General features: G+C 39.0%; 1 protein-coding gene across 9 annotated transcripts; it reads left to right on the top strand.

Moving 5' to 3' along the window:
• Positions 1-312: 312 nt before the first annotated feature.
• Positions 313-11,036, top strand: LOC139534438 (ubiquitin carboxyl-terminal hydrolase 47-like). 9 transcript variants are annotated; one of them, XR_011666947.1, is made up of 14 exons: positions 313-401; positions 1,157-1,254; positions 1,371-1,467; positions 1,592-1,707; positions 4,336-4,406; positions 4,534-4,665; positions 4,767-4,853; positions 5,005-5,133; positions 5,376-5,504; positions 5,612-5,649; positions 5,761-5,795; positions 5,966-6,107; positions 10,429-10,545; positions 10,711-10,921. XR_011666947.1 is itself a non-coding variant. In XM_071333587.1 (13 exons), exons 1-13 carry the CDS (start codon positions 367-369, stop codon positions 10,430-10,432), a joined length of 1,113 nt encoding a protein of 370 aa, XP_071189688.1. In that variant the 5' UTR covers positions 313-366; the 3' UTR covers positions 10,433-10,827. The 9 variants fall into 9 exon arrangements, 7 of the variants coding, with proteins under 7 accessions (XP_071189688.1, XP_071189687.1, XP_071189690.1 ...); XR_011666948.1 differs by lacking the exon at positions 5,612-5,649 and having other exon boundaries at positions 10,711-11,036; XM_071333587.1 differs by having other exon boundaries at positions 10,429-10,827.
• Positions 11,037-11,762: the final 726 nt, after the last annotated feature.

The following is an 11,762-nucleotide window of genomic DNA, read 5'->3' on the forward strand; positions in this document are numbered from 1 at the left end:
AGGAAGATTGGAAATGTCTACTCTACTCTTCTATCGTTTTATTTTTCATGATTTTTTAAAATCGACAATTCGCTACATGCTCTATAATCTCCCTTAGACATTTTATTTGACCTACACATTGTGCTTCATTAAATTATATATGTCTGTGTGTGAGAGAGAGGGGGATCATATAATTAGGAATTGGAATACTAATTTAATAGGATCTGTTTGGGGATATACATTATTAATAACAACTCTCAATATTTGTTAGATATTTTTCAGTTGCCCGTATACAATACGCCACATCTGGCCACATATGCGTATTACTGTAGATTTCAAGTGAGGTAAGGTGAATCGAAATCGAAACTGAAATTTTGAAAAACAAATATGTCGCACTTCTCTTTCTCGAAGCTGAAAAATCGGTAAGTTGTTGGTAGGCTACAGTTTTTTTTTAGTGTTATTACAGTGCTAAAATGTACATGAAACTAACGGAGTAATCAAATCATGAAATCATACCGGTATTTACAGTAGGTATGGTAAGACGCCTGCTGTCTGTTTCCAGGATTTATTTCAGCCCTGCTGAAGCTACTATTCATGTAGGTTATTCATGTATGCGTGCATATTGTTGTGGCGAATCTTCAAATATTTGGAATTTGAATCCATATGCGAGGTCTACGATTAGATTTTATTACAGACGACATTTTCCATATCGCTGTCCACAAATGAGTGTTGCTGCAGTAGTAACCTCAAAACGAAAATCCGCGCAAACGGATGTACAAAAATGAAACTATGGTGCGTCTTTACGGGTGACGGGCTGGGTTATCGAAAAAGGCCTGAACAATTATTGTAAATAAAATAAAAACTCCAAGTAGCCTAGTAGCCCAGATACGGTACGACATTCTCATTGTTATTTCATAAATTATTTAGCCTGATAATACTCATAATTATATTCATAATGTGGTTATTATTGTTATTGTTGTAGTTATATAATTGTTGTTACAATGTTATAATTGTTATAGTGTTGTTATAATAATACTCTTATTATTAGTCTATTATGTGTTTGCAATAAGGTAGGCCTAAATGTATTTTTTCCAAATCAAGGGGTATATACATTTAAATCTAACAGATTATGGCTTTAATGTTTTCTCTGTTAACATAACATTTTTTGATTATTCAGACATGAAAAAATGAATTCCAAGGAAAATCATCCAAAGAAAAAAGGATGTGACAAAGGCATCGTGAAGAAGTTTAAAATGAAACTTGACCTCATATTTTGTAAGCAATAAGTACGTTTCTGTCTCAAGATCGAACCATTATAGGTCTACATGTTGACACACTGAAGTGGATCAGTTATGGTACTACAATAATTCATTATTCCTTCTTTATTTTAGACTACAATGGCTTAATTAATCAAGGGGCAACGTGTTATTTGAACAGTGTTCTGCAGGTCCTCTTCATGACTAAGGACTTCAGAGAGGCTGTGGAAAGGTTTGGCTATTTACATTTACTGATTGAGTCCCACTTAACACAATGATTACAATCTAAAATCAATACATTAAACTATAATAATATGACGTAAGAGAATATATAGATATCACATCTATATCCACAGTCACTGTGGTCAAGATCAGAAGACTGCTGATTTTCACCTGAAAAACCTATTTAAGACGTTAAAGACAAGTGAAACTCACACAAAGGACATCTTATCGATACTGGGCATTGAAAATGGTGAGTTTGCTTTTGATATTCTGCTGAGAATTAGTATATATTTTACCTAACTTTGATAAATATACAAGTGCTCTAATAGCATTATAAATTCAAAAAAGTATAATACATTCCTTTCCTGCAGTCAAATGACCTAGTGGCCTCATGGGTGGAATGTTATTCATATTTTTAATAATTTCATAATTATCGAACATTTAAAAAATAAAAATCCTAAAATCCGGTGTTTCTATGACAAATATATATACAGTGACCTCCCGAGTGATGCAGTGATCTAAGGCACTGCATCGCAGTGCAAGCCGCGTTACTACAGTTCCTGGTTTGATACCATGCTGTGTCGCAGCCATCCACGACCGGGAGACCCATGAGGCGACAAACAATTGGCCCAGCATCGTCCGGGTTAGGGGAGGGTTTGGCCGCCCGGGATATCCTTGTCCCACTCCTGTGGCGGGCCCGGGCGCATGCAAGCTGACATGGTTGCCAGGTGTACAGTGTTTCCTCTGACACATTGGTGCGGCTGGTTTCCAGGTTAAGCGTGCATTTTGTCAAGAAGCAGTGTGGCTTGGCGGGGTTGTGTTTCCGAGGACGCACAGCACTCGACCTTCGCCTCTCCCGAATCCATAGGGGAGTTGCAGCGATGGGACAAGACTGTAACTACCAATTGGATATGATGAAAATGTGTAGAAAAGGGGGTAAAATAATTTTTTAAATAAGAAGTATTCAGACCCCTTCCCTTTTTCCACATTTTATTACATTACAGCCTTATTCTAAAATGGATTAAATAAAACATTTTCCTCCTCAATCTACACACAATAACCCATAATGACAAAGTGCTAATGTAATAAAAATTAAATCTGAAATCCCTTATTTACAAAAAAATTAAGACCCTTTGCTTTGAGACTCGAAATTGAGCTCAGGTGCATCCTGTTTCCATTTATCATCCTTGAGATGTTTCTACAGCTTGATTGGATCCACCTGTGGTAAATTAAATTGATTGGACATGATTTGGAAGGGCACACACCTGTCTATATAAGGTCCCACAGTTGACAGTGCATGTCAGAGTAAAAACCAAGCCACGATTGTCGAAAAAATTGTCCGTAGAGCTCAGAGACAGGATTGTCTAGAGGCACAGAACTGGGGAAGGGTACCAAAAATTTCTGCAGCATTGAAGTTCACCAAGAACACAGTGGCCTCCATCATTCTTAAATGGAAGAGGTTCGGAACCACCAAGACTCTTCCTAGAGCTGGCCACCCGGCCAAACTGAGCAATCGGGGGAGAAGGGCCTTGGTCAGGAAGGTGAACAAGAACCTGATGGTCACTCTGACAAAGCTCCAGAATTCCTTTGTGGAGATGGGAGAACCTTTCAGAAGGACAACCATCTCTGCAGCACTCCACCAATCAGGTCTTTATGGTAGAGTGGCCAGATGGAAGCCATCTCCTCAGTAAAAGGCACATTTGCCACAAGGTACCTTGTGGACATTAAGGACTCATACCATAAGAAACCAGATTCTCTGGTCTGATGAAACCAAGATTAAACTCTTTGGCCTGAATGCCAAGTGTCACGTCTTGAGGAAACCTGGCACCATCCCTACTGTGAGGCATGTTGGTGGCAGCATTATGCTGTGGGGATGTTTTTCAGCGGCAGGGACTGGGAGACTAGTCAGGATCGAGGGAAAGATGAACGGAGCAAAGTACAGAGAGATCTTTGATGAAAACCTGATCCAGAGCGCTCAGGACCTCAGACTGGGGCGAAGGTTCACCTTCCAACAGGACAACAACCCTAAACACACAGCCTAGACTACACAAGAGTGGCTTCGGGACAAGTCTGAATGTCCTTGAGTGGCCCAGACAGAGCCCGGACTTGAACCCGATCAAACATTTCTGGAGAGATCTGAAAATAGCTGGGACGCGGCGCTCCCCATCCAACCTGACAGAGCTTGAGAGAATCTGCAGAGAAAAATGGGAGAAACTCCCCAAATACAGGTGTGCCAAGCTTGTAGCGTCATACCCAAGAAGACTCAAGGCTGTAATAGCTGCCAAATGTTCTTCAACAAAGTACTGAGTAAAGAGTTTGAATACTAATGTAAATGTGATATTTCAGTTTGTTACCTTTAATACATTTGCAAAAATGTCTAAAAACCTATTTTTGCTTTGTCATAATTTTTTTGAATAAGGCTGTAATTTAACAAAATGTGAAAAAAGTCAAGGGGTCTCGAATACTTTCCAAATGCACTGTATATATTTTTTTCAGTCTTCTGTGATGTATGTAAAGTATAATATTAGGATGCAAACTAAACATTTTATACATTTGAATTCTATATCTGGCATGGTACAGGTGTATTCTTTTTTCAAGCTCATAACCATGTGTGTGAGGGGAATTCTTTTGTTTCAAAGTAGATTTGTTTAAGACTACCAAGAAACACTCTGTGTGACCCTGATTTAGCCCACTGCAGTAAAAGTTTAAAATACAGTATATACATACATTTGAATGAATGAAATTATAAATAATATTAGTAAAAAATATATATTAGGTAACACTTATAAATGATATTAGTTTATATAAATGAAAAAGTATATCCTTTGCATTATGACCTACCACAAGAGTGTTTTGACTTATTGTTTTTACCAATCAGTATACAAGCAACGGGATGCTGCTGAATATTTTGAGAATATTTTAAGCATGGTCAATCCCTATGTGTCGAAGGTACAGTATTATTTATTTTTTATACTGACATGTTATTAGAAAAAAAACTGCAACTGAACATGTTATAAATACAATATTTGCCATGACAAGACTTATATATTATTTTATGGCATATTTTTGCATTTAGATCTTCGAAGGACATTTGAGACACACAACGAGATGTTCAGAAGGTCACGTGACCAGTGATTTAACTGGTCCATTCTGGACTCTGCCACTCTCAATGGAAAATCCATCCGACTCTAACAAAACCTACAGTGTGGTAGGGAAAATATTCTTCAAGTATTTTAGTCATTTCCAAAGGTTTTGATTATGCAGGGAAGAATTGTTTGTAAACGGTGTGGTGTGTGTGTGTGTTTACAGAGGGAAGGTTTTAAGGAGTTTTTCAAGTCTTCAACTGTCAGTGGGATGTATTGTGACCAATGCAATGAGAAAACCGATTCAACCATTGTGAGTTGTGATGTTGAGAATATTCAATCATATCAAAATCCTTAATCCATAATGGTACCAAAAGCTTCTCAAAAAGATAACACGCTTTAGACTATGGAAGGTAATGGCTATACTGATAGACTGATAGTGTGTGTTTGTTTTGTGTCTCCAGGCATGTAAAATGGAACATCCCCCAGAGATTCTGACTCTGCTCCTCAAGAGGTTTGAGTTTGACCACAACAGGATGTCATATGTCAAAAATGACTGCTGTGTGGATGTTCCTCACACGTTACGGACAAAGGTATTTAGAGATACTTTCTTTATAAGACCGGGTGCTTTTGTAACATTTTTCTCATGTAGGCGACACATTTGTATATGTATTCAGGCAGTAGCACAATAAAAGGAAAACAGAGGGTTACGTGTCCTCTCATTCTCATTGGTCCTTCACCGGTCCCGACCGAAAACAGCTTCGTAAATTTAAATGGTGGCGTTATTTTTCATTTCGTGACAGACCTTTTGATTTTACTCCATGTCTCTGAACAGAACTGTGACTATGAACTCTATGCAGTTGTGGACCATGTGGGAAGTCTAAGAGGTGGACATTACACAGCTAAAATCAAGCCCTATGATGATCACAACTGGTATGTGTTCGATGACAGCTACGTCACACAGGTAAGGGATACTTTCCTTTTTTAAATCTAGTATAAACCACCCTGCTATTTCCTCAACATGCATCCCATCCCTAGTTATAGTTGAACACTGCTGCTCCTCTTTTACAGCTCAATTCAAAACCATTTGAACAAGTTGAGAGTTTTAGGTAAATATAGATGGGGGTGCGCTTTATTTGCAAACTTGTGTCCATTTAATGAAGTGTAATTGTCAAATTAGGAAGGCCTTGAAGTAACTCATTATTATTCCATTACTGTAGGTCCCAGAGTGCGTACCTGCTTATGTACAGGAAATGTAAGTTAACAAATGTGAATTATCTTTTCTATCTATGTGGTTCTATTTATCCATGTCATTCATGTGATTCTACTTCTCCATAAGGTCAAACATTCCTCTATTTGATTAATCACAGTGAACCTGTGTTACTTACATCTGTCACTCTGTCACATCTTCCCTCTGTTTCTAAGTGGATTCTCCAGATCGTCAGATGAACCATGGAACCGACCACAAAAGTTCACTCGGTGACTCAACTCCTCCCTGTTCCTTAGAGACAGGAGCCAGCAGAACAAGAGAAGAAGAAGAGAGAAAAGCTCCTGCTCCTCAAAAGAGGCAAAGACTGTAATTTTCTTGTTGTCAACTGCCTCCACATAGAACATCTCATAATGTCTCTAACTGGAACGAGAACATGAATGGTTCCTTGAGGAGAATATTTTGCTCTTCATCCAGGCCATCATACAACCGTAGTTCTTTAAGGGTTGTAATGCGGTCTTCCCCGTCCATCCCAATTACACTAGGGAGGGACACGGTGCCTTTAAATGGTTGGCGTTCGCACCATTGTGCTGCCTCTAGGGTGTCCCTTAGAAGAACATCTGCTTCCTTGAAGAAAAAGGAAGAATAAATATTGAGAGTAGTGCCTCATTGGGTGATCAAGACAAATTACACCCCACTTTCACAATACCACCATGCAAACAAAAGCCACTATTACTAAAGGGGGTTTCAGTGATATCTATAACTACTCAACAAGTCATCACAACTATTATATCTTGCCATGCATCAAGCCTTCAGCATTACACACAGTAGACTACATACCCAGTTCACAGCTCCCAGTTCGCCGTGCATTTTGTTTTCAGTATCGTCTAGAAAGAAAACAGATTGTGGTCATTAAGTCATGTAAGGGAACCTCTAGGGATGTGTACAAGAATGCACCTTACTTTAGCCAATAGCCTATACAGTACCTGATCCTGCAGAGCTGGATGCTGATGTGACATGCTGTGACTTCTTGGGGGGGGTCTTCTACATCATCCTGAAATATATTGGAGGGGGAGGGTTTAAGTCTTTAAACATTGGTGTAAGACTATACCACTCATCATATGACACCTCCTACCTGTAGTCTGTTTTGTTTTTGCCACCTTTTTCGATGTTTCAACCTCCCTTCTTCAGACCTTAGTGAGTGAATGACATACATTACATACATTCAATATGAAAATATATTCAGGTAAGTCTGACTATAGTGAAACAAGTGATTTTAAGGATGCAAATGAAACGTTTTTATAACGTTCAAGACTTACGGCAAGAGGAACTAGGCACCACCATCGCCTAATTTGCTACATGTTTTCCTTTGAAAAAGAAAATCACACAATTGGATGGGTATCCCAAAAAACCTAGGATGCTGATGGTATGTCAGGTGCTTCAGATTATTGTTGATTATTGTTGCCGTGCAATAGCAACAACGAAAGTGTCACATTTCTACAACTGAAGCCACACTTTATGATTGTGAACTCTGAAAGAGAGGAATAACAGTGAAGTAACAAGCTATCAAATGTAATTAAATACACTGATGTAACTGAAAAAATAGGGCAAATATTAAAAAACGTGCATGTCAAATATATTCAAGAAAGAAAGAAATAGTACCTCTGTGCCTCACTGAAGAATGACCTTCGATGTGGTTGTTGACCTTTGGTGTGGTTGTTGACCATACATTGTTCAGCCTTATATATGCAGAAGGGACAGTGATGAAGTTGACTGCTGCTGCATTGTTTCATTTTAGGAATCTCGACCTCCAGTAACACACTAACGTGTCTCTATACATCAAAGAAAAATAAGCATAGACATAAAAAGGCATGAAGGCATAGACATAGAATGTTATAAAATAAGCAATAGGCATTTCATTTCATTATTGTATACACTATGTGTAGGCTGTGTAGACTCGCTATGTGTATCTTAGGGAATGACCGTCGGCATCAACGATACACATTTAGAGCCAGCCAAACACAACAAGGCATGCATTAAAGAAACACAGAAAATCGATGATCAAATCGATTACATAACTGTACATGTAAACCTAGGCTTACCGCTCAAGTAGGCAAATTTGTCCAAATAAGATTCCCTCATTGTAAGCAATTGCCTAGCTCACGTGCAAAAGGGTGCTATTGCTAAAGTTAATTAACTAGCTCACGTGAAAATGGGTGCTATTGCTAACATTAATTAACTAGCTCATGTGAAAATGGGTGCTAATTAACACTATGCTAACATCGGTGTGGTATTTGGTTATATAAAAATATACCACTGCACTGGTATAACATGAATATTACAAAGTACATTATGCATAATGACAGTCTCACTTACTTCCATGGTTTATATTTTTATCCATGTAGGTTAGGTTCGATTAAGATTCACTTTCGTTGACGTTGATACTTTCAATGTGAACCGCAACTTAGGTGACCTTGTAGGAGACTGGAAGGGTTCGGGTTAAACGCATTTGACTCCACCCACATTGAGCCCGCCTGAACTGCACACTGCAGTCAGGGGATTCTTGCTCGTAGGCCTCACCCCCTTCCATAGACATACCTGGTAATTATGACCACTTCCGGAGGACATCCTCCAACCAATCAAAGCTTTTGCAGTATGAACTGACATGTTACGCATCCAATCACAGAATTAGGATCAGAGAACGAACCTAGTGAGTTGTATTGTGATTGTGCCACAGAGCATTATGGGGGTTATATATGTTGAGAGGCTTGGTGACATTGTAGGATAGAGGTTATGAGTAAAGAGTGATAGTTGAGCATTTTTGGGATATTATTCAATTCCAATTATAATTTTTTCCAAATTACAGGAGACAAGAGGAGGTGTATTATAAATTGTTCTCTTGGTTTTAGAACTTTATTTTTGTATGCAATTAGTGCCATTTATTTAAAATTGCCTTGCTAACTTCAGTAGCTAGCTAGCTAAGTTACCAGCACGAGTGTGCAGTTTTCTCCGCCAGAATGGTAGAAGGGCCAACGCTGCCGAAAATGTTGTGGGCGTTTGGTTGAAGAACCCCTTTTATTCTCTGGGGTACAGGAAAAGGTGCAAATAAGCGATGGTCGACCTCTGCCTGAGATGAGTTTCATGAAGAAGGATGAAAAGGTGAGGGCTTTCAATATCAACTGGTATCAAAAGTATAACGTTAGCTGGTTAACAGGGAGCCTTTCATCAGGCCGCCTGTATTTCTGGCCTTGCCTGCTTTTTGGAAAGTCTGAGCCTTGTTTGTAAGGTGGGTACGGTGCCCTGAAGAACAGCAATTGTTCAGCTAAACGAAAAAACAAAATCAGGGCGTGCAATAATTTGCTTTTAGAGGACACGACGAGAGGGAAAGTTCCATTAACAAGGGCAACTACAAGGAGCTTGCAGAGGTAATTACGCGTTATGATGCTTTACTTGCTGAACATATTGAAAGAGATTTGCGTCAGTTCAAATCTGGTATCAGGACAAAATGTGATTCAGAGTCACCGAATATACTTTAAGTATTTTAATTAAACTTGAGCGATAAATGGTAAATGCAATTTTCGTATATACGGGTTCACTGTATCACCGCGCAGGGTAGAACAGGGAACTCTGGAATGTGCTCAAACAACAGTTTTTATACTATGACAGCTTTAGTTCCAACCCGTCCGTTGGCCTATCACAGTAGAGGCTGAGCGCGGTTTAAACTTTGCTCAGCCTATCGCTGGCATTCAGACTTGTCCCAGTCTCTTGGTGCTCGCATCTGTCCGCATCTGGTCGTTGGGTAGATTAGATCCGTCTTGTGTCTCCCCCCAGATTCTACACTCAAACAGTTCCTTATTTGGTATTGTCCAGTGTCCTACCCTCCCTGGTTGGCCTAGAGATATGCACCCCTCCCCTCTCCAGATTGACCACAGCTTTTGCATCAAGGCACTCTATGTTGCACAATCTTTACACACATACACACACACATCTGCATTGTTTATGTGTGTGTAACAAAACAATATTCATCTTCAAACAATATGGTAGCGGGCTATAGTACATAAACATAAATCCTAACAATATCAAACTTTCAACAGTTTTTTCTGGGATGTCGAAAACAATTCAGAAAGATTTGATAGCTTCCATCGCATAATCCATTAAAAGTTAGATTAAAGAGAGCGCTTGGCGCAGCGCATTTTTTTCCGTGCGCTCAGGTAGGCTTTCCACTTTCCTACGGTATTTATTTAGCAAAGATGATAACACATAATCACTCCGGACAGACACAACAAAAAACTCATGACATAAATGTTGTCAGCAGGCTACACCTAAACATTAGAAATCTGACATGCTGTATCGGATGAAAACGAGACGATTGTTCAGTCTGATCAACTGTTAGAAATTGCCCCCCGCTCTGGGACCTATGGTGCCACCAGTCTGCTTGCAGTTGTCAGTTATCGTCAGATATGTGGATGATCAGGGCTTTATTCAGGAACCTTTCTTGGGATACTTTAATGTGTCAAGTGGGCGAGATGCGCAGTCTGTGTTTGACTTCATGAATTTTGAGATGTCTGAATTTAAGTTCGTAGAGAAACTCGTTGTCCAAACCTATGACGGCGCAGCTGTAATGGAATGTATCTGCTGTTTGTATTTACAGCTAAGTCCCCTCCTGTTCCCTGATTAATAGGTGATGACTACTCCACTCCACTACCATTGTCAACTTTCTCCTGACATGAACTGAAGCCACAATGTCTCATGTGCCCGCTCTTCCACTGGCATATTGAATGTTTGCCCTACAAGCACAGTGAGTACCCCTATCAATTTTCTCTCATTCCTGTATGTAGAGTCAATCACATACACAATCACATTATTACACATCAATGATTTTACTCCTTGCTTGGACTAACTCATTCTCAGCTCTTTTGTCTAACTGCGTAGTGTGTTGTGTTATTGTTTTTTGTCTTCCCAGTCAAATCCTGCCCTGCACTGAACTCAAGCCTCTGAACACCTCAACTCACCCTCACCCTCATTATTCCTTATACATGCTATTCCTTATACATGCTACATAAACTATAACCCCTAATATTTAGGTTTCAGGGTGGAATTATTTAATCATTATCTTTAAACATAAAAATTATTTTATCAAAGGTAGGCCTTGAAAAACATCCACAGGTACCTCCAATTGACTCAAACAATGTCAATTAGCCTATCAGAAGCTTCTAAAGCCATGGCATAAGCTGTTTATAGGCACAGTCAATTTAGTGTATGTAAACTCCTGACCCACTGGAATTGTGATATAGTGAAATAATCTGTCTGTAAACAATTGTTGGAAAAATTACTTGTGTCCTGCACAAAGTAGATGTCCTAACTGACTTGTCAAAACTATAGTTTGTTAACAAGAAATGTGTGGAGTGGTTGAAAAATGAGTTTTAATGACTCCAACCTAAGTGTATGTAAACTTCCAACTTAAATTATACAGTTGAGGAAATTGGTTGACTAATTAAAACTAGGATAGGACAATCTTGCCTAATTTCCATGTTTATTCAAATCAAATTGTATTGGTCACATACACATTTTTAGCAGGTGTTATTGCGGGTGTAGCGAAATGCTTGTGGTCCTAGCTCCAACAGTGCAGTTGTATCTAACATTTCACAACAATACACACATCTAAAAGTAAAAGATTGGAATTAAGAAATATACACTACCGTTCAAAAGTTTGGGGTCACTTAGAAAAGCACATTTTTTGTCCATTAAAATAACATCAAATTGATCAGAAATGCAGTGAAGACATTGTTAATGTTGTAAATGACTATTGTAGCTGGAAACGGCAGATCTTTCATGGAATATCTACATAGGCGTACAGAGGCCCATTATCAGCAACCATCACTCCTGTGTTCCAATGGCACGTTGTGTTAGCTAATCCAAGTTTATAATTTTAAAAGGCTAATTGATCATTAGAAAACCCTTCTGCAATTATATTAGCACAGCTCAAAACTGTTGTCCTGATTAAAGAAGCAATAA

The sequence above is a fragment of the Salvelinus alpinus genome, chromosome 11 (assembly GCF_045679555.1).
Source record: "Salvelinus alpinus chromosome 11, SLU_Salpinus.1, whole genome shotgun sequence".
NCBI lineage: Eukaryota > Metazoa > Chordata > Actinopteri > Salmoniformes > Salmonidae > Salvelinus > Salvelinus alpinus.

What these genes read in the sequence shown, in the direction of transcription:
- LOC139534438 (XM_071333586.1), top strand. Translation starts at nt 367, where the DNA reads ATGTCGCACTTCTCTTTCTCGAAGCTGAAAAATCG. An exon ending in TTCTCGAAGCTGAAAAATCG is followed by an intron (nt 402 to 1,156) that starts GTAAGTTGTTGG and finishes TTGATTATTCAG; the next exon opens with ACATGAAAAAATGAATTCCA. An exon ending in ATGACAGCTACGTCACACAG is followed by an intron (nt 5,505 to 5,611) that starts GTAAGGGATACT and finishes CCTCTTTTACAG; the next exon opens with CTCAATTCAAAACCATTTGA.